Source organism: Gracilinanus agilis, chromosome 1, assembly GCF_016433145.1.
Source record: "Gracilinanus agilis isolate LMUSP501 chromosome 1, AgileGrace, whole genome shotgun sequence".
Taxonomy (NCBI): Eukaryota; Metazoa; Chordata; class Mammalia; order Didelphimorphia; family Didelphidae; genus Gracilinanus; species Gracilinanus agilis.
In genome coordinates, this window is record NC_058130.1 from 381,639,293 (window position 1) to 381,658,923 (window position 19,631).

The 19,631-nt window shown below is 31.4% G+C and overlaps 1 protein-coding gene across 1 annotated transcript in view; it reads right to left on the reverse strand.

The window, feature by feature from the left end:
- NIPBL (NIPBL cohesin loading factor) overlaps positions 1 to 19,631 on the reverse strand; it is a 243,150-nt gene that overhangs the window by 57,951 nt on the left and 165,568 nt on the right. The window contains exons 12-17 of the mRNA XM_044664328.1: positions 12,737 to 12,919; positions 8,414 to 8,617; positions 8,087 to 8,158; positions 7,903 to 7,992; positions 6,684 to 6,787; positions 3,407 to 3,493 (exon numbers count right to left, since the gene is read on the reverse strand). Coding sequence (XP_044520263.1) covers positions 3,407 to 3,493; positions 6,684 to 6,787; positions 7,903 to 7,992; positions 8,087 to 8,158; positions 8,414 to 8,617; positions 12,737 to 12,919 — 740 coding nt within the window. The remainder of the gene's footprint in view (positions 1 to 3,406; positions 3,494 to 6,683; positions 6,788 to 7,902; positions 7,993 to 8,086; positions 8,159 to 8,413; positions 8,618 to 12,736; positions 12,920 to 19,631) is intronic.

Sequence of the window (19,631 nt, forward strand, 5' to 3'; positions counted from 1 at the left end):
ATAAAAGAACAGATTGTTAATGTAGCAGAGATATACACATTTACTTTTTAAAATACAACATAAATGAAAATTGTAACACATTGGGGCGGGAGGTTATACATGTGTTGACATAGTATGGAAGAACTATGTTTGTCTGGTTCTGGGAAAGATTAAAGGCAATTCTCTCTTGGTTTCAGAATAGAACTCCATGGGGAGCTGAATTATGTTGAATTTTTGTGGGTTTACTTTGTAGCCTGCAACTTTGCTGAAGATTTTGTTTCAATGAATATATTTGTCTCTTCACCATGATTTCTTAAGGAAATCACTGTGCCCAAGGAAATATGTATAGTTTTAATTCCATTTTTACCTATTTTATGCCTTTAAACTACTATTTCCCGTGTCTTATTGCTCATGTTAGCTTTTCTAAAACCATATTAAACAATAGCAAGAGTTGGGCAGCCTTACTTTACTGTTGCATTTATTAGAAAGTTTCCACAGTATACTGCTTGCTTTTGGTTTTAAACAGATACTTTAAAAAATCATATTAAAATCCCTTTCATGCATATACTTTGCAGATATTTTAGCATAAATGAGTGTTGTACTCTGTCAAAGGCTTTGAGATAATCATGTGGTTTGGAATGTTTTTAAAACATGGCTATGTTGACTATTATCCTAATGTTGAACCATTCTTTCTGCTTTTCTGGTGTTAAATGATTTCTTAGATGAATTGTTATTGTCTCTTTTGTAAGATTTTAATTTTAAATTATTGAATCACTATTCATTAACATATAAATATTAGTAAATGAAATGTAGTATATTGTATAACTCTATTTTCAACATATACAGCTTTTGGCATGTTAGGTGATGTCATTATGTTGACAGTTGTAAAACAAACATCTGCTGGTTTTGTAACTCTCTCCATAATTAGGTTTCTCCATATTTTTCTTCTTCAGTGTCATTATTCTATAAGTACTTTTCCTTGCATTACTTTTTTTGGTTTAGTTACAGGAACGATATATGTCTCATAATAGAGATCTAGCAGGGTGTTTTCTTTTTCACTTTTTGAGAATAGCTTGTATAGTACTACTGTATTATTTGTTCAAAATGAGTATCTGGCCTAAATATTTAATAGATAAAAATATTTTTTAAAAAAAGAGATCACATGCCTTTCATAGACATGGGTAAGAAGTATATCTTATTACCAAACAAGGGATTAAAGGCAATTAGAAATGGTAAGTTAATTAATAAGAAATTGAAAATTTTCTGTAAAAACAAAATTGATATATCTAGAATAAAAAGGAAAAGTGTTGGAATGTGAAAAAAAATTACTCAGTGTCTCAAAAGTCTTAGTGCAATTTAAGGTTATAGGTCTTAGATCTCTGGTTAAATAAGAACAAAATCACAATAATCAAAGATGAATGCTAGAAAATTACAAAGAACCAGAATGGCATCAAAGAAGATATATAATTAGATACCCACCCCCCAAAGGTAGGAGGGGTCCAATAGATATGTACATTATATACATATATATATTTTCAGATTTTGGTTATATATTATATTGCTTAGTTTTAATGATTCTTTTCTTCAAAACTGATATTTGTTAAGATTCCTTGGGAGTATTAGAGAAAGAATTCTGGGAAGAATTCTAAGGATTTAGATACTGAAGATGCCAATAAATATTTTACATTTAAACATGAATTGGGTATTCAAGTTGCTTCTAGATTTTTATAGCTATATTAAGTGGCTGTGTAAACCTGAAAAAGTTTTAAAAAGTACTGTTGGGACATATTTTTAACTGGAATTATACTATAAGGCAATTAAAGTATAATGAATACAAATAAATGTGTAAAATTTTTTACTAAATAATGCAAAGGGGGTAAAAAAAAGAAGCAGAAGAATGGATTACACATTAATTATGGTCATAAAGGAAAGCAGAATGGAAAGTAGAATACTAAAGTGTTAAGTTGCTTTATATGTATTCAACTTAAATATAGTGATTAAGCAAGCATAGTTGTTTCTATTCGTATTTGATACTAAGTTTCAAATGTTTAATTTGAAAATGTTAAGTTAAAAATGAAATGAAGTATATAATATGATTATCACTATCACTTTCTTCCTACACTCTTAAAAGTACTTGTTGATTATTCAATGAATATTTATTATCACAAACTGTTTTTAAATGTTATTTAACTTTCCTCAAGACATGTGTTTCATCTATTTAATTGGGATCAGATCCTGAAAGCAAATATATAACATATACTTTAAAATCCTACAAAGCAGGAACCACAGAGCCTTAAAGCAGAGTTCAATACATTTACAAGTGATTCCTGCACAAACAAAATTCTATAAGGATGCTCTGGTAGGATTGTCCCTTCCAACTCAGAAATCCCAAGCCATTGGGATTTTACCATTTTACAAACACCACAAACATAAAATTACTACCATTTCTTGTAACCGTTTTATAAACAATCATTAACAGATATATATGTATATATACATACATATACATAAATGATATAAATATACATACACATATATTACACACATATAAACAAAATTATCATAATTTGGTGCAGCGGTTTTGAGATGTAAATGGTAAAATTATATCTGAATATGAAACAACATTCAAAGTATTTATTTTATATAATGCTTTTAACAATCATTTTAGGATGAATATTATCACCTTTGAAGATAGATATGTCAACAGCAATTTTAAGTAACAACCAATACAAATCAGTGAATAACTAGCTCAAACTATTTTTCTCTGGAACTTCAAAAGCAAGGCTAAGTCTTCTCCAACCTTAAAAAAATCATAACTATACCCTATTATAGTCTTAATTTATCAACCTATATGTCTCCTCTTTTTCAAATTTATAAAAAAGTTGTCTGTATTTTGCCTCTACTTCTCCTCTCTCTGATCCTTTGCAGACTAGTTTCAATTTCAACATTTAATTGAAACTATTCTTTCCAAAGTTATCAATTATTGCAAAATTTGATGTTTTTAGTCTCATACTGTCTGCTATTTTGACGCTGTTGACCAACTCTTCCCTCAATATACTTTATATCTTTTAAATTTATCTTAGAAACACAAATACATATCCTTTGTTAGAATACAAACTCATAAGTATTGCCTCATTCTTTGAACTTGTATGTCAATTAGTATGTCAGACACAGTAGTCACTAACTTGCTTTTTGACTAAAAGTTTCCCTCCCATTTGAAAAACCTTCTTAAATGAAAGCTCTTAAAATTGAAAGAAAAACTGAATTTATTGGAGTTGATTTTTTAGGTTTTAAAAATATTCTCATTAAAGAGCCAAAAATTAATAAAGAAAAGATACTTGTTAAGTCAAAAGACCAAAGATAGTAGAAGATAATAAAATAATAACAAAATTAAGGGCAGAATTATCAATATTCATTTTAAACTTACATGATTTAACAATGTAGAAAGCTTAGATCCATCCTGAATATTTTTCTCCAAAATATTTAGAACTTTTACTGTTTTATCAGTTGCAAGCTACAATAAAAAAGTACAAATTATTGTGTTAGTTATTCCTAAAAAATGAGAATAATATGCAGTGATTTAACTAAGATTAATCTTTTAAAGTTTTCATTTGGGATTCCAAAAGATAGAAAACTATCATTCTCCAGAAAAAGAGAGGAAATCTTCTTTCTTCTTTTTAGATTTTCTATTATGTAATAAGCACGATTCTGAGGAGGGAATCAATATACTGGATTCTAGTTTTTATACATCAAGAATTTGTATATAAGGATAAGAAGAAATTGTTAGCACTCAAATTTTTGGTGATACTTTTAAAGAGGATTCATAAAAAAATACAACATAAAGGATCTTAGAGATTTCCAATCCAACTCTCTTCTAGATGAAAAAACTGTGGCTCAGAGGTGAGGTGAGTGTTTACAGTTTAAACTATAACCCAAATGCTCCAATTTTGAATTTGGTTGCATTTTTTACTAGTCATGAGTACTGTGCATGATGCTAAATAAAAGTTTAACACAGGCATGGAGGAAATTAATAAATTTATATTTTTAGATTCTGCCTATAGGTGAATAGGAGGAGCTGGCTAGAAAAAACTATCATTCTGAGCTTTCCCCAAACCTGAGAGAACTGGAAAAACATAATGTCTAACACATCAGGGAATCAATATATTTGTTATTCATTCAATACCAGGTTTGCATAAAAAGTCACAGTGTGCTAAAAGTTGATGGTGTGGGTGAGAAAAGGGCTAGACTTGTAATCAAATCTGGGTCTTAATTATATCCCACTACTTAATGGCTGTTTAACAGGGAGCAAGTCATTTAACTTTTTATTCAGTTTACAAATTTGCAAAATGGTCAGAGCAAACAATATTTGCAGGATCTAACATATAAAGCTTTTAGGAGGGTCCACTGAGATATGTGCTTTAAATGCTTAAAAAATTATATAAATGTCAACTATTAGGGTTGTTGTTACAATGAATTCATAATTTGAATGAAAGAACATAGTGGATTTGAGTGTTAAACTTAAGAATCAGGAAACCCTGGGTTCAAATCTTCCTTTGACACTTCATGCCTTGTGTGTCTACAAGCAAGTCTCTTTGGGTCTCATGATACTACTCAGACTTGTTACTAAGTTAATGATGTGTTGCTACCTGTGATGTCACAAATCTTTGATATATTCCATTGTTAATGTTACATATAGTATTACTCATGAAGAAACAATCATCTAAAATAGGATGGAGGAAACAGTGACACATAAATGAAAAGAAATATTCAGAAGAAAATTTAGGCAACCTGGATTAGCCAGAATAGATATATGGATTTTGGGAAAACCATCAAAACTTTTTGATCCAGTTTCCTCATCTGGAAGAGGACTAAAGAAGGTCATGTCTAAAGTCCTTTGCAGATCTAAAGTTCTATGAAAATCTAAAATCATTAGAATAAATTTTCTTTAAAAAAAAAAAAAAGCAGTATTAAATGTTAACACAACTGAAATTGCTGAGATAAATATGATTTGTAAACCAGTGATTCCCAAAGTGGGCGCTACCACCCCCTGGTGGGTGCTGCAGCAATCCAGGGGAGCAGTGATGGTCACGCAGGTGCATTTATCTTTCCTATTAATTGCTATTAAAATTTTTAAAAAAAATTAATTTCCAGGGGGCTAAGTAATATTTTTTCTGGAAAGGAGGCAGTACGCCAAAAAAGTTTGGGAACCACTTATGTAAACTTTTTAATTCAATATGTTATTTATAAAGTGAATATAACCATAATTACTCTTCCCCATAATTTTTCCATATTAAAAAGAATAAATTAGCTGGTCCTGAAAAAAAAGCTAAAGTCCTTCACAGAATCTTTGACTATACTTAGAAATAAATACACAAAGTTATGCAAAATTTTAAGAAATGTTAAGTACCTAAGATTTAGATTTCCCCATTGTAATATAAATTTAAAAATCAGTTACAAAAAGGAAATCAATCTATATCTTCATTATAATGTCAGTAGGTATAATCCCATTTTCATTGCTGAATACATAGAAATATCTGGATTGTTTTAGTAAAGAGTAAAACTATGATTAGTAAACATTAAAAATTTTGTTAAAAATAGAAATTTTCCAAACTAAAGCCCAAAAAAATAGAAACCTTTGTAATGGAGCTACCTCTTTTCAAATACCATCTCCATAGGTACTAGGTATTTTAAATAATTCTTATGCTGTCTTTACGCAAGAAATTATTCATAGTTTATAGTGAGGGGAAAATATTCAGAGAGGTACTGTAAATGATGAAGCATGGTACAGGAGGTAACAGTGCTGGATTTGGAATCTGGAGATCTAGGTATGAATTTCTCCTTCTAAACTCTCAGATAAATGTTATGTGACACATGAATTAATCTCTCATCATTTATTATTTCTGTAAAATGGAAAAAATATTTGTGCTAGCAAAATCACAGAAATGCAAATCTTAAAGTTCTATAAAAATATGTTACTATGTAGAATCAATATCATAGAACTTACTGACTTATCCCTTATTTATATGGAAAACTTAATTATCAGTGTGATCCTCAAAATAACACTCCAATCATATATTCTTGGCATCAAAGTTTAGAATGGCAAAAACTAAATCCCAAAACAAAATCCTAGTGGTTTTATGAATGATAGAAATATTGTTCTTACATGAAGGCTTATAATTAAATGTGATAAAATTATTAAACCAAAGATTCAGAAGGACTAATATGTTACTAGTACTATATTTTCTGCTTTGTATCAGGAATGTACTCTTATAACTCTGATAAAAAAATTCTTTTGGTAGTATCATATTCTTATTATTTTTAGAAATATATTGCAATAGAATTATAAGATTTTGATTTATGAAATTTTATATCTATATATACATATTAAAATTCTTTTGAGAATTATCTGTATATGCATCTTATCAGGGCTCTTTCCTACGTTCCCTTTACCCCAACATATAATAAGTTCCTTGGAAGCCAGGATTATGCCAAAATTTGTTATCTTCCCTCGGGCTTAGCATACTGTTCTTTGAGCAACAGATGCTTCATAATTATTGAATTAGCTATGATTCTGACCATTTTCTAAAGAACTACAAAATTAACAATTTATTTAAAAAATTTTAAATGTAAATATGGGATCTAAAAAAATCAATTACAAATATTTATTACCAGATATTCATATGAATTTTAAGTTAGAAAAATACCTTATCCATTATTCCCATTGCTTTAATTTTAGCAGATTCACTGCCCAATTCACTAAGCTGATGTTTTCCTAATAGCAGTTCCTGAGGAATTTCTTCATCATCACCTAAAAGAAAAGTTTCGCAGGTTAGATGAAATAAGTTTTCATCATGGTTAGCTTTATTTTTTAAGAAATGTGTTCAATTGAGGAATTCAGTCTTGGTTATCTGTTTCTGAACATACATGCAAACATAAAACCAATTTAAACAAGTAATAGCAATATATAAACATTTTTCTTTATCCCTAGGACAAGATCTTGGCTTAAAAAGGGTGACAGGAGAACAAAATTTCTTATTAATATGGAAAACCACAGTCTATAACTGATTTCCTACCTAAAACTGAATCAGTTTATCAGTGCCAGCTACACTAGTAAAACTTGGGGGTTGGGTGGGAGAATGAACAATTCTCTCAAATAATGTTTGCTTTAAAAATCAAAACCCATAAGCATAAAGTCATTCATTTATTCAGAGACTAAGACAGCTAACAAGTGCCTGATAATATTTAATACTTTTACATAACTCCTCTCCATTTTATTTGGGGGGGGGGGGAAGAGAGAATGATTACTAGCTGAAAAAATAAGTATTAAATGCAGCTCTGAGCAGGGTTGTAAACTGGAAAGAGCCTTGGTAACTGCTATACTTATAAAGATCACAAAAATAGAGACAAGTGGCCTGACAATGCCTGTAGAAAATACCAGAACAACTATGCTTCAAAAAAAGCTGTCTGGATCAAACTGATTCTTAGGGGAAAAAACAGTGCAAGATCTTTTTTTTAAGTGATAGTGGAAGAAGTGATAAAGTTCTCTTGACATCCTCTCAAAGAAGAAGCTTAAAAAATGTACTGTTGGAAGACATTACCTAACTGTTTGTACCCACATATCAATGTATTTTCCCAAATACAGTGTCATCTCTTGAAAATTCTGTATTATTAGATCCTGTTCAACCAATTTTTCCCATTCTTCAAACCCTAAGAATTTTTAATTACTTCACTATCTATATCAGAAAACCTAACACACAATAATACACTGATTTGTATCATTTTGATTTCTTCAGTCTTATGTTCCAATTGGAGTGTTACCTCCTTGAAGACAAGAATCTTATTTGTCTCTGTATCTCTTAGCAGCACCCAAAAAGCAGATATATATATTTATATATATATATAATACTTCTTAAATTTAATTACCAAATGCTGTAAAATCCATGTCTTCGAGATTTTCTAAAATATTCTCAATTGAAGCAGTAAACCTCTTAAAAGTAGAAGAATCCATCATTTCTGTTGTGGAGAAAAACATTTTTTTAAATTATTTTATGAACACAGCTGAAAATTTAGAGTGGAAATTATAATATGGAAATATAATAAAATTTACCTTCAGGTGTTAGTTTTGGTTCATAAGCTTTCCGTTTCTTTTGCTTTTCTCTTTTCTTCATTTTTCTAGCAACTAAAAATAAGATAGGAGACTTTTAAAATAAGAATTTTAATTACAAATATTTCATTTTTGTCTCACATATCTTTCTGAAGTAATTTAAAATAACAATGTCAATATAAATTTAACATATATATGCATTTTTTAGACAAATAAAGTTATTAGAGTCCCTGAAAATTAACTTCTTAGAGACTTAAAAAGTAATTTTTTAAAGTTAGATCTACTGTAAAATCAGAAAGCATAAGGAATCCTTTGATGATGATGGATTACCCTCACTAAGGCTGGGAGGAGGAGAATAATCTTCCATGTCTGAATCTGATGGGCTGCGATTTCGATAACGGCCACCGCCGGAACTCCTCCTGCCTTCATGAGAATGGCCACTTCTCCTATGATCCCCAGAGCTTCGTCTGTCACGCTCTTCATACTCCCAAGCTTTATCATCATCTTTGTCCTTCTTATGTCGTTTCCGAGAAGCTAAAAGCAAATTTTTATGACAAATGATTTAACCTATTTGAAAAACCATCAAAAACTTCTATTTTTATAAATATTCACCATGATTTAAGGGAAAAAATGCCAAATAATTCTCAATACAATATAAGGACACTATCTATAACTTTAATGAGGTATTTCTAGACTTAAGATTTTACATAAAATAGTGATCTCCACACTTTTTGGAATGTGTGCCCTTATGGTTTTTAGCATGCACTTCTACTAGGTATATATTAACTTATAAGTTATATAGATAAGCTACTGTAATAATATTATGAACATTATAAACATGTAAAGTAAAAGTGAAAAAAGATTAAAAGTGAAACAATATTTTAAAAATATTTTTTGTTTGGTAGAAATACAAAAAACCTTTTTTGCAGACTGATTGAATATTCTCCATTTTCAAAAATCCCTATGTATGTCCTGGAGAGTAGGGTGAACTTGCAAATAATAACTTAGTAATTTATTTTTTACTTAATTTGAACAATGTATTTACCCAAACAAGTAAATTTCTTTTTTGAAATACTTTTAAATCCAAAGATACACATAAAAAAAATAGGCCACAACAATCAGTGAACATAAATGCTTTTTACCAGGAGTCATATTTACACACTAACATCATATACAATGCAACCCCCCCCTTCCCCTAATACCAAGCAATTTCAATTGCTTCTGATTTCAACGCAGCAAAAAATTGTAAACAAATCCATTCTTCTTTCTTTATATGTTTCTACTTTATCAATGCTATCATTATATACTGTCTTCTTCAAATGTTTGGATAATTTAATTGTGTTTTTGTATGACTGAGAAAGGTAGGAAAGGCAGTTTTGGCTTGATCAGAGAAGGAAGGAAGTAATATACCATAAGACGGGAAAGGTGGGGTACAGATTTATGAAGGGCTTTAAATGTCAAGTGGTTGAGTATATATTTGATTCTAGTGTCAAGAGGGAGTTAATGGAGTTTAACTGAAGAGGAAGATGGGGTGGTATGTGTGTGTGTCAAGAGAGAGACAAACACATAGTCAAATCTACCCTTTATGAAAATCTCATTGGCCTAGAGCAGGAAGAACAATTAGGAGCCCACTTATTATTCTAGGTAAGAGGTGATAATGGCCTGGTTTAAGCTGGTGGCTGTGTGAATGAAGAGGAGAAGATAGAAATACTGTGGTGACAGAAATCATGAGATATGACAAGTGCAGAGCAAGTGAGAGAGACAGAGAAATCAAGAATGACATGAGGATGTAAACCTAGGAAATTACTTTCTTCAAGAGAAATGGGAAAATTGGGAAGAAGGGTGAGTTTTTGGAGCAAAATAATCAATCAGTTAAAAGGATTTATTAAATGCTTATGTGCTAGGATATATTAAAATATGTAATGCCAACATACCGACCCCCTAAGATTATCTTGTGGCTGCATCTGGTACCCCTCAGAGCTTAATGTCTGACCTCCTGAACGGGCTGGTAAGAACCAGCCTTCTGCCCAGACCTTCCTTTTCTTGTTTTGAGTGAAATAGAATGAATCCCAACAGGTAAGTAGGCCTGATGCAGCCACAAGATAATCTTAGGGTCAGTATGTTGGAGGGGAAGATTTTTCTCAATGATACTTACAGAGCATAAGTTATACAAGTAAGATGAAAATTGCTCTCAGGGCTGTCACCATGAATTTGATGTGTGTGTGTGTGTGTGGGGGGGAGTTAGGAACTTGTACACTGGAGGAATATAGGAGATTGTTGCAAGATAATGGATGAAGGTTAAGTGTGGCTGGGTTGCAGAAAAGCCCCACTGATACCCATGTAGAGGGTCAGATGCATCCCACCTTCCCACCCACCAACTGGCTGATCACATTGCCCTTAGGGTCATATAATGACATGTCTTCATTTTGGTGGCAACTCCTCTAGGAAACACAGTAAGAAAATAGTAAGCAACATATCATGCTTTCAATTCAAGGAATTATACATATGTATGTATTTGTACATAATTATTCATGAATACATTCATATATATACATATATGTGAGAAAGTGAGACAGAGAGTGAGCTAGTCATTTAACAAATTATAAAAACACAGCAGGCTCAGAGTTGGAAGGTATTTCTTAGACCATCTAGTCCAATCCATACCTGGACAGGAATGCCTTTCATGCCTTCACTGACAAGTAGTTGTCCAGCTTGTACCTAAGGTAGTCTTCTGAATGTTGGCCTTTGTTTGGTAATTCAGTACTCAAAACATGTTCTTCAGAATTTGCTCTACTCCAAGGATTTCTGATAACCTCACGCTCTCTTCCCATATTAATTTACCCCAACTTTGCCAAAAAGGCTCCGCATTGACTTAGTTATTGGGTCCTCCTGACAGATCCAGTCCCAAGTTCCATCCCATTAAAAAAATAACAACAAAAAAACACAAAACCTTACCTCCTGTCTTAGAATTGATATATCAGGTTATCAGTTCTAAGGTGGAAGAGCAGTAAGGACAAAGCAATTGAGGTTAAGTGACTTGTTCAGGGTCACATTGCTAGAAGGGTCTGAGGCCAAATTTGAACCTAGGACTTCATATCTCCAGGTCCGACTCTCTCTCCACTGAGCTACCTGGCTATCAAATTTTAAAATCATTACTAGTTATGATTTTCTACTGACAATGAAGTAGTAGACAATGAGGGTGATAAGAATTCATATTCTTTTACTTTGTTAAACATTGTAAATACAAATAATTAAGTTTCATAGAAATTGTTAGCGAGTAGGAGTAAGGGTGGTTTGAAATTCAATTAAGTATCTATCTCCTGCTCGGGAAATCATACTAAGTGCCAAAAAAAAAATCTTTTATAAAGTTTTAAATAGTTTATTTTTCTGCATCAATGGACATATAATAGACACTGAGTGTGGTTAAAGCAGAAAATAGGATTATGAGGCAGAGACAGTATTTTCTTCTCTTTATGAGTAGAGCCTATATTTCTCAATGTGTTCCAAAATGAGAAGCTAGTCCTATTGTAATATTAGTCTGATGAAGGTCCATGATGCAGAAAAAAAGAAGCTTGCAGCACTTACTGTTGTTTAATTAATATTTTTTGAATATAAATTATGTGTAAAGCAGTATGTATTAGAAGGGAAGATTATCTTGAAGGTCATATTATCTGATATACTTACTTATATTTTAGTTTTCTTCACAAATAAATAATCCACATTAAAATGATACAATTCACTTAATAACTGAGAAGTCCTCTAAAAATGTTGTTTTGATCTTCTTATCAGTTTATTTTATTAGGTGGTGTGGGATTAAAATGAATTGATCTTGATGTGTTCTTTGGTGTTTGCTTACCTCCCTTTTCAGGTCTCACTCTGGACTCTCTCTCTTACTTCCTTGAACATACCAACCTTTCAGCTCTACCCTTCTCATTCCTACCTAGGGGGGTGGCCTCAAACTGGAATTAATTTGAGTAAAAAATAACTGTATCTCCTTTCCCCTTGAATGGTTCTCATGATACCAGAATTACTTCTCATTGACTCTTCCCCAGTTCATAACCTCTTAAAAAAATAAAAAAAAATTTTAAATGCAATTGAGTTGGCTAGAAGGAATACATAAAAGAAAAACAACTCTGAGTTATAGGCAGCTCAGCACAATATTGTAGTTAAATGAAAGATCTAGAATAACTAAGTAGAGGAAAATCTGGCCCTAGAAAGTAGTTAAACGAAGAAGACTAGATTCTAATTTGTCATAAAGGAAAGAATGGCCTCAGACCACAAAGATAATTAGTTATACAGTTAATCTATCTGCAGTTAACTGATTGTATAATTTCTGCTTTTCAAATTTAGAATTGTATTATTTCTAGTAAAAAGACATTAAAAAAAAATTCTTCCAGTGCTATTCAATTCTCTTTCTTCCATTTAAAAAATGGCAAGAGTTTGGTTGCATCAATACATCATATTTCTCTAACATTTCTGGTATGAGCACTTATATGTGGCTTGATGATCAGTCCTAAATAATAATATTACACTAATAAATATTATTCTTATTTTATTATAATCAAATTAGAAAGTTGTAAGCAAAAGGAAATGGAAAAGACAGTTTAAATTTCAATTCTAAAGGAAAAATTAGATCACACACTCACTACTTACATTCAAAAGCATCTTCACTGTCATTGTCTTCATCCGAACTGATTTCAGCATATTTTGGCTTTTCATTAACTGTGCTACGTTTGCGCTTGTTCATTTTCACACGTTCACAAAGTGGCATTGTAGATTCAATTTCTGCCAGGAGCTCAGGGGGTAATTCTTTTAACACTGACTGATCTATACTACCTATTAATGAAGAGGTAAGAAGAAAATTTAAATCTGAAGAAAAATAAACAATTTAAATTACATTAGCATAGTGGAACCTAAAAGGGTTTATATGAAAAGCTTCCTTAAAATTGTCATTTGTTTTCATATTAAATATATTCAAATTTTAATAAAGTACTCTCATTTCCAGTAGTGAAGGTATAATCCTAAAATGTTATACTACAATCTGTGACAATGAGTATATGTGGATAAGATATGTATTTGTATTTACATATACTGTTAATGATTTTTACATATAATGTAATAAATGTAATGATAACTATACATGAAAATTTATGAGCATGTTCATTTTTGGAAAACTAGGTATCAAAAGTTGATACTTCATTTATATCAATAGTTATATAAAACTATGAAAATGACATACCTATTGCAACTAAGATTGAGACAAATAGAGGGGGGAGTATATAAAGTGCTTTACTAGTAGCAACATAAAAAAATCAAAAAGCTTGTTTTAAAAATGACAAAGGATCTACCTTCTTAACTTTTTTTCCACCCTGGTAATAGAAATTGTTTTTATTTGGTTGTGAATATATCAAGGCCTGAAATTTTCCAAAATCCAGAACAATTTTTATTCTCACTTAAAATATTATTTTTCAACAATTAAAGAATAATGCAATACTTTCCTATAAAACAAATTTTAAAAATATGAAAAAATTTTGTATAACCTAGGTCAACAAATTTCCTCTGTGCTATGAAAAACTCATTTATAATATATGGTCTCAGATGCTTAAAAAAAGTCAGCTGTCAAAAAATTATTTGTCTAGGATAAATCATTATCACTGAATAGTGCAGACGAAGACTTATTTTACTTACCTATGTGTCTCCTATATTTATTGCTCAAAGGATTAAAATGTTGTCAGACTTGTTAAACATTGAGTACTTTACTGCAGCTGTAAAAGCATCTAACTTTAATTTACAGTAGGAGAAGATATGATTTCAGGTGCAATGTGGACATCATCAAAATTTGATTTGTCCTTGATAATAATTTTACATATATAATATTCTATGGTTTTCAAAACGTTTTTACATATATCATTCTCATTTGCAAGGAAGTAATTCAAAGATCATAACCAGTCACTGGATAGATGAGAAGACAAGCCTAGAGAGCCCACAATCACACACTCAAACACGGGTCATCCATTTAAAAATTCATAGTATTTCCAACAATGCAAATACATGCAAAAATAGGCAAGAAATATAATATAAAAATTCATCATGATGAAATTTAAGAATTTTACTTATGAACTATGTGACTATATGGTTCAAATGTTCAACTTATGCTTTAATAAACTTTACTATGCTGTTCTCTCTTTGCCACACAAGAAGAGTTGAATTGCCTCCAATATAGAATAATGGAAGTGGTCTAGTTGTGTTCCAAGACTTTGTTTTGTATTGTTGTTTAACACTGTTTATGACTTATCTCTGTCAGGCCTCAAAATCGTACAAAAACATAGATATGACTTTCCTTCTATAGGACTTGAATTCAAGTATAAAATGGCTATATTGAATATCAATCTTGTTCAAACTCCTAAATGTAAGCTATGGTTTCCTTGAAATAGTTATCCTGTTCGCTTTGTCTATCAATGCAACGTGTTTCTGTGGGAAGTCATAATATTTCTATGTGCAGAATTTATCAGTGAATGCTTATATCTTTACCATACTTATTAACAAATAATACTTTGTAAACTCCAAATTAGATCCTAAGTTTCTTCAGGGCAGGAGTCTTGTCTTCTGATTGAAATGTTTTCCTCATAACCAGGTGCCTTCACAAGATCCAGTACAGTATAGTGGATATAGTAAAGCTGCCATAAATGTTTGCTATGTGATCCAAAATTTCCAAAAGATTGCTTCATGGTAGTCATAAGATTTCCAGGCAAGGAATTTATGAAGCCAACTAATCCAATCCTCATTTTTAAAATGAGGCAAAAATAGAGGTCAAGAGACTGGTACGTACCTGTTTTAAGGATTTCTCACAACTTTGTGAACTAGAAAAGTTATCCATACCTGGAAATGTCCTAATATTTCCATGTTATTATTATGGACAATTTCAATGTGCATTTGGCTTTTGAATGTATTGTGATAATTTTAAGCAGATATACTTAATATCGTATATCAAGAATTTAAATTATATTTTCAGGACAGAATTGTTGGATAGTACAAAGCAAACAAAAAAAGACTAAGTAAGATAAATATTCTGCAATTATCCCCACATAGCTGATAGAGAACTGACTTTATCAGTATTGGTACACATATTCCATAGCTTTTCTGAGACAAGGGCTGAAATTTTTTTGCCCCCATTCCAGCCAACATCACCCCCTACCCTAGCATATTAATACAATAAAAAAAGGAGCCTGTATCTACCATTGTCAGAGTCAGGTCTAACCATGCTGCTAAATTTTTTCAGAACTGAAAATGAAGCAGCTTTGGTGTTTATTCCTTGTAGTGTCTCTGGCTGTAAATACTGAGAAGGTTTAACTTCAGACTTTGGAATTTTAAAATTATATTTCAGAGCATTTTACACAGACATGCACAAATATATACATACACATATATACAGAGTTAGAACAGGCTATTTACAGATGCTGCTATACTATATATAAATAGTTTAAGTACTAACAGAATGGTTTGAAAGTTTGAACTACTATCAAACTTATGAATAAGTCATGTGAATCATATATAACTTCCTAAAAGCAACTTAGGAAAACTAATCTATTTTCATCTTATTAATATAGGCAGCACACTGTATTTCAATACAATGCAGAGCTTTTTGATGGCTATTTCCTTCCCTTGGTAAGTGGTGGTTTTTTTTTTTTAACTTCCAAGTTTGTGATCATGGTTGAATTTACCAGAATTCTGACAAAAGAATAATATAATGGGATACTCCCATATTGAATTAATGAAGTTTTAGTCATCTACTTTTTCTCCAAAGTGCTACTATGTTGTAGGTATATAAGCTCTTTGAGAGTTAGAATGGTTTCCATTCTCCATTTTTGTTATCTCCAAAAACTATCAGCTAGCACTGTTAATAACTGCTTGTTGTATGATAAGTAAAATCTTATCACAATAAAATGATCAAAATGTCCTATTGTGGAAAACAATTTGCTAATTTACATATACGCGAAAAGAGTAACTAGCATTTCTAATATTTGGGGGGAAAAAAAAGCTCACATAAGAAGTTGCTATCCATGGGCCTTTTCCATACTTACTTATTTCTAAAGGTACTAAATTTGGCCTCTAGAGCAGAGATCAACAAATTTCAGCCCACCAAAAACATGAAAACCATTCTTAGCTCACTGGTATGCCAGTTCCTGCTCTCAAATCGATGGCAATTATATTCAATATGAGTATGTAGCATGATTATCACACCCCAGAAACATCACTTCTTGTTACCTCTATTCAATTTCAAGAATACAAAAATCTAACACTGTACTAGAAATTATTAAAAGATTTAAAGTTCCAAGGCTTGCTGTTTGGGTAATTATAATAATGAGATTGTAAATACATGTGATTCTTTGAACAACAATGATAGTAAAATTAACAGGAGAACCTCAATAAATTCTCTTGGAATGAAACCTAATGAAGTTATCTTGGCTGAAACACAAAATGGACCACTCAACTACTTATCATACAAAAGAAACAGTTCCATTAAACAACACATATGTAGATAATTGTGTACTGACAAAAATCTTTTACAATTTTGATTTTACCACAAGCAAAATCATGAAGTTAAAAATATTTCTTCATATTAAATTATACTTTTCTCCTTAACAGAAACAGAAAAAATATCAGTTATTAATACTTTTCTTGAGAAATGATTCTTATCCATACTTTTTCTTCCTTCTGTGACCTCTCCTGAACTTCAGACTCTCTTTCTTTTAACTCCAACATTTCAATAAAAAGAAAGGACCTGATCCTCATTCACATTTGACTGATAATTAAATACGACTGAATTACCTCAAACAGTCTTTTACATCTTTTATATCTAATTGTGGAATGAAAAGCTTTGGAAATATTTTTGGGAAAGATAATGTGATAAAAGTTGATTGTACTCATATAACCAACACATAAAGTTGCTTATAATAGGTAATGTGAATTTTCCCTTCTTAGAATAAGAAGGAGGGAGTGAGGGAAAAGAAAAGGCCATAAATTTTGAGCTAGAAGGGACTGAGAAAGTCATCTAGTCCATCTAATTCCTTTAACAAATGAGGAAACAAGTCCAGAAATATTAAGTGTCTCGCTGAAGGCTGTATATAAAGTAGCTGGTAGAGTAAGGTTTTGAATAGAGATCCCGACTACAAAAACCTGTGTCCTTTCCATTGTATGATGTCTCAAATCAAAAGGGACAGATTTTTATTTCATACCTATGCATATATTTCCTGGGATATCTATCATTGTTTTATTTAGTATTTTCCTCTCCCCTCTCCCCCTGCTCCTACCCCACTAGTTTTTGTAATATAGTTTGCCCCACTTTACCTCTTTTCCATTTCTTTTAGCATTATCCTCTTTTTCCACCCCTTGTTTTTTTTTCATATCATCCTAAACAGCTTACCACTGCACCCTCTATGTATACTTCTAGCTACTATGATAGTAATAAAATTTTTTAAGAGTTATAGATATCTTTCCGTATAGGAATATTAGCCATTTGACCTTACTGAAGCGCTTAATTTATTTTCTCTTTCTTCTCTTTTTATGTTTCTCTTGAATTCTGTATTTGGACATCAAATTTAGGTCTAGTATTTTTTTCAGGAATGCTTGGAAATGTTCTAATTTATTAAATGACTATACTTTCCCCTGAAAGAATATAGTCAATTTTGCTGGGTAGCCAATTTCAGTAAGAGTCAAGTTTAAGCACTATCTGTAGCCAAGCTCTTCCTCCATTTCATTGTATTGGTTTTTTCCCTAGTATTTAGTATTTTTTAACTTTCCACTTTCCTGATAGCCTATTGTGAATGTCATTAGTATTTTAAAATCTACTTTACTGATGAAAGTATCACATTACATGTCTTAAATAAGGACCCAGAATCAGTAAGGAAACGCATACTGAAGTACTATGTTTACAAATATGTACAGTCCTTTGTTACAGATTTGTATTTTTTATAAATTATATACAAGCATATAATCTAAATTTCATCTAAATCCTCAAAAACAAAAGTGCTATCAAGTTTCAAGTAATATCTATATGATTTTCTAGCAGTGATTTGTGGTTTCCCCAATCAGTGCTTTGTGTTTGAAAATTCAGTACAATTTTCTTATATAATTTCCTGCACTATGGGGTATTCTGGTTTTTTTTGGTTTATCATGTCTTTCTGGAAGACCTCTAATTCTTAAATTCTCCTTGTGTATTCTTCTATCTTCAATGTCAGTTAATTTGGCTTATATGGAATATATATATTCTCTTGTTTCTGTTTTGTCAAAAAGTTCTGTTCTTTCTCATGTATCTTCTACATGTTTTAATTTCCTCATCAAGGATTTTAATTTTTTTATTTTAATCTAATTGTGTTTTTAAATTTTACACAAAATGCCACATTTTCTTCAATTAAAGCCCAAACTTCTAACCTAAAACCATTTTTCTAAAATGAGATTCACTGAATTATTTTGAGGTTTTTGTGTTTTTTTTTTATGCTAGGAGGATAGGTCTATTGTTATCTATTTTGCCACACACTACTGGTTTACTCTCCCCTCTCTTCCTGTTATATTTGCTAACTCTAACTTGTTTTTGCTTTGCTGTTCTTTATTTTTTCTTTCTGGTTTTTAGGATTGTCTCTGTTGGTTTGGACACTGAGATCTTATTGAGGATTTTTTGTTTGCTATCATTGGTGTTTAAGACCTTCCCTTGTGCTACCTATTATGCACACTTTGAACCTTTCCATTACATTTGTGCCTCATTCTGCTTCCACTTCTTCCAACCAGGATAAGAGACTGGCTGCCTGGATTGGAACAATGCCTTGAATAATATATCTCAGATATATGACACTCGTGTCTCAGATAGTTTTCAAGTTTTACCTGAAGCTCAAAACTGGTTTGCATAGGTTCATTTTTAGTCTGATTCCTTCCTCGCCTATGCTTTACTCTCTCTCAGAGAGTGAATCACTGTTCCTGCATCTTGAGGAACATGGAAGGGCAGAGTTGAGACAGTGTAATGCTAGAGTCAAAAGGGGTAAAGGGCGGGAGACTTAGTCTAGGTATGACCCAACTTAGCTTATTTGCTTACTGCCACAGATATGCTAGAGTTGAGTGACAAGCAAGTGCTATGAGTATTAAAATTCACTGCTGTTACTTCATAAGCTTTTTTTCTTCTGGTTGCCCTTTCTTCTTAAATTCTAGATTTAGCTCTAGTTACTCAACACCTGGTACATATACCACCTTTTGCTGGTCATGTGACCTGAAACTTTAAAAATAATTCTCAATCACTAAGTTACAAAGTTCTAAAGGTTTTAGAAATGGGAGTAACAGATAATAGTTCTAAACATGTGCGCAATACCTGATATACAAATGGAAGTTCAGTGGGGATTAAAATAAAAAAAAAACTGATTGGAGACTACTTGGTAAAACAGAATATATATGGGGTCTTTAGTCAGATGATTTGGGTTCAGATCCTGTTTCTGATGCTTACAACCTCTGTGACTTTGAATACGTCACTTAATCTCCCTAGATCTGAATTTCCTCATCTGTA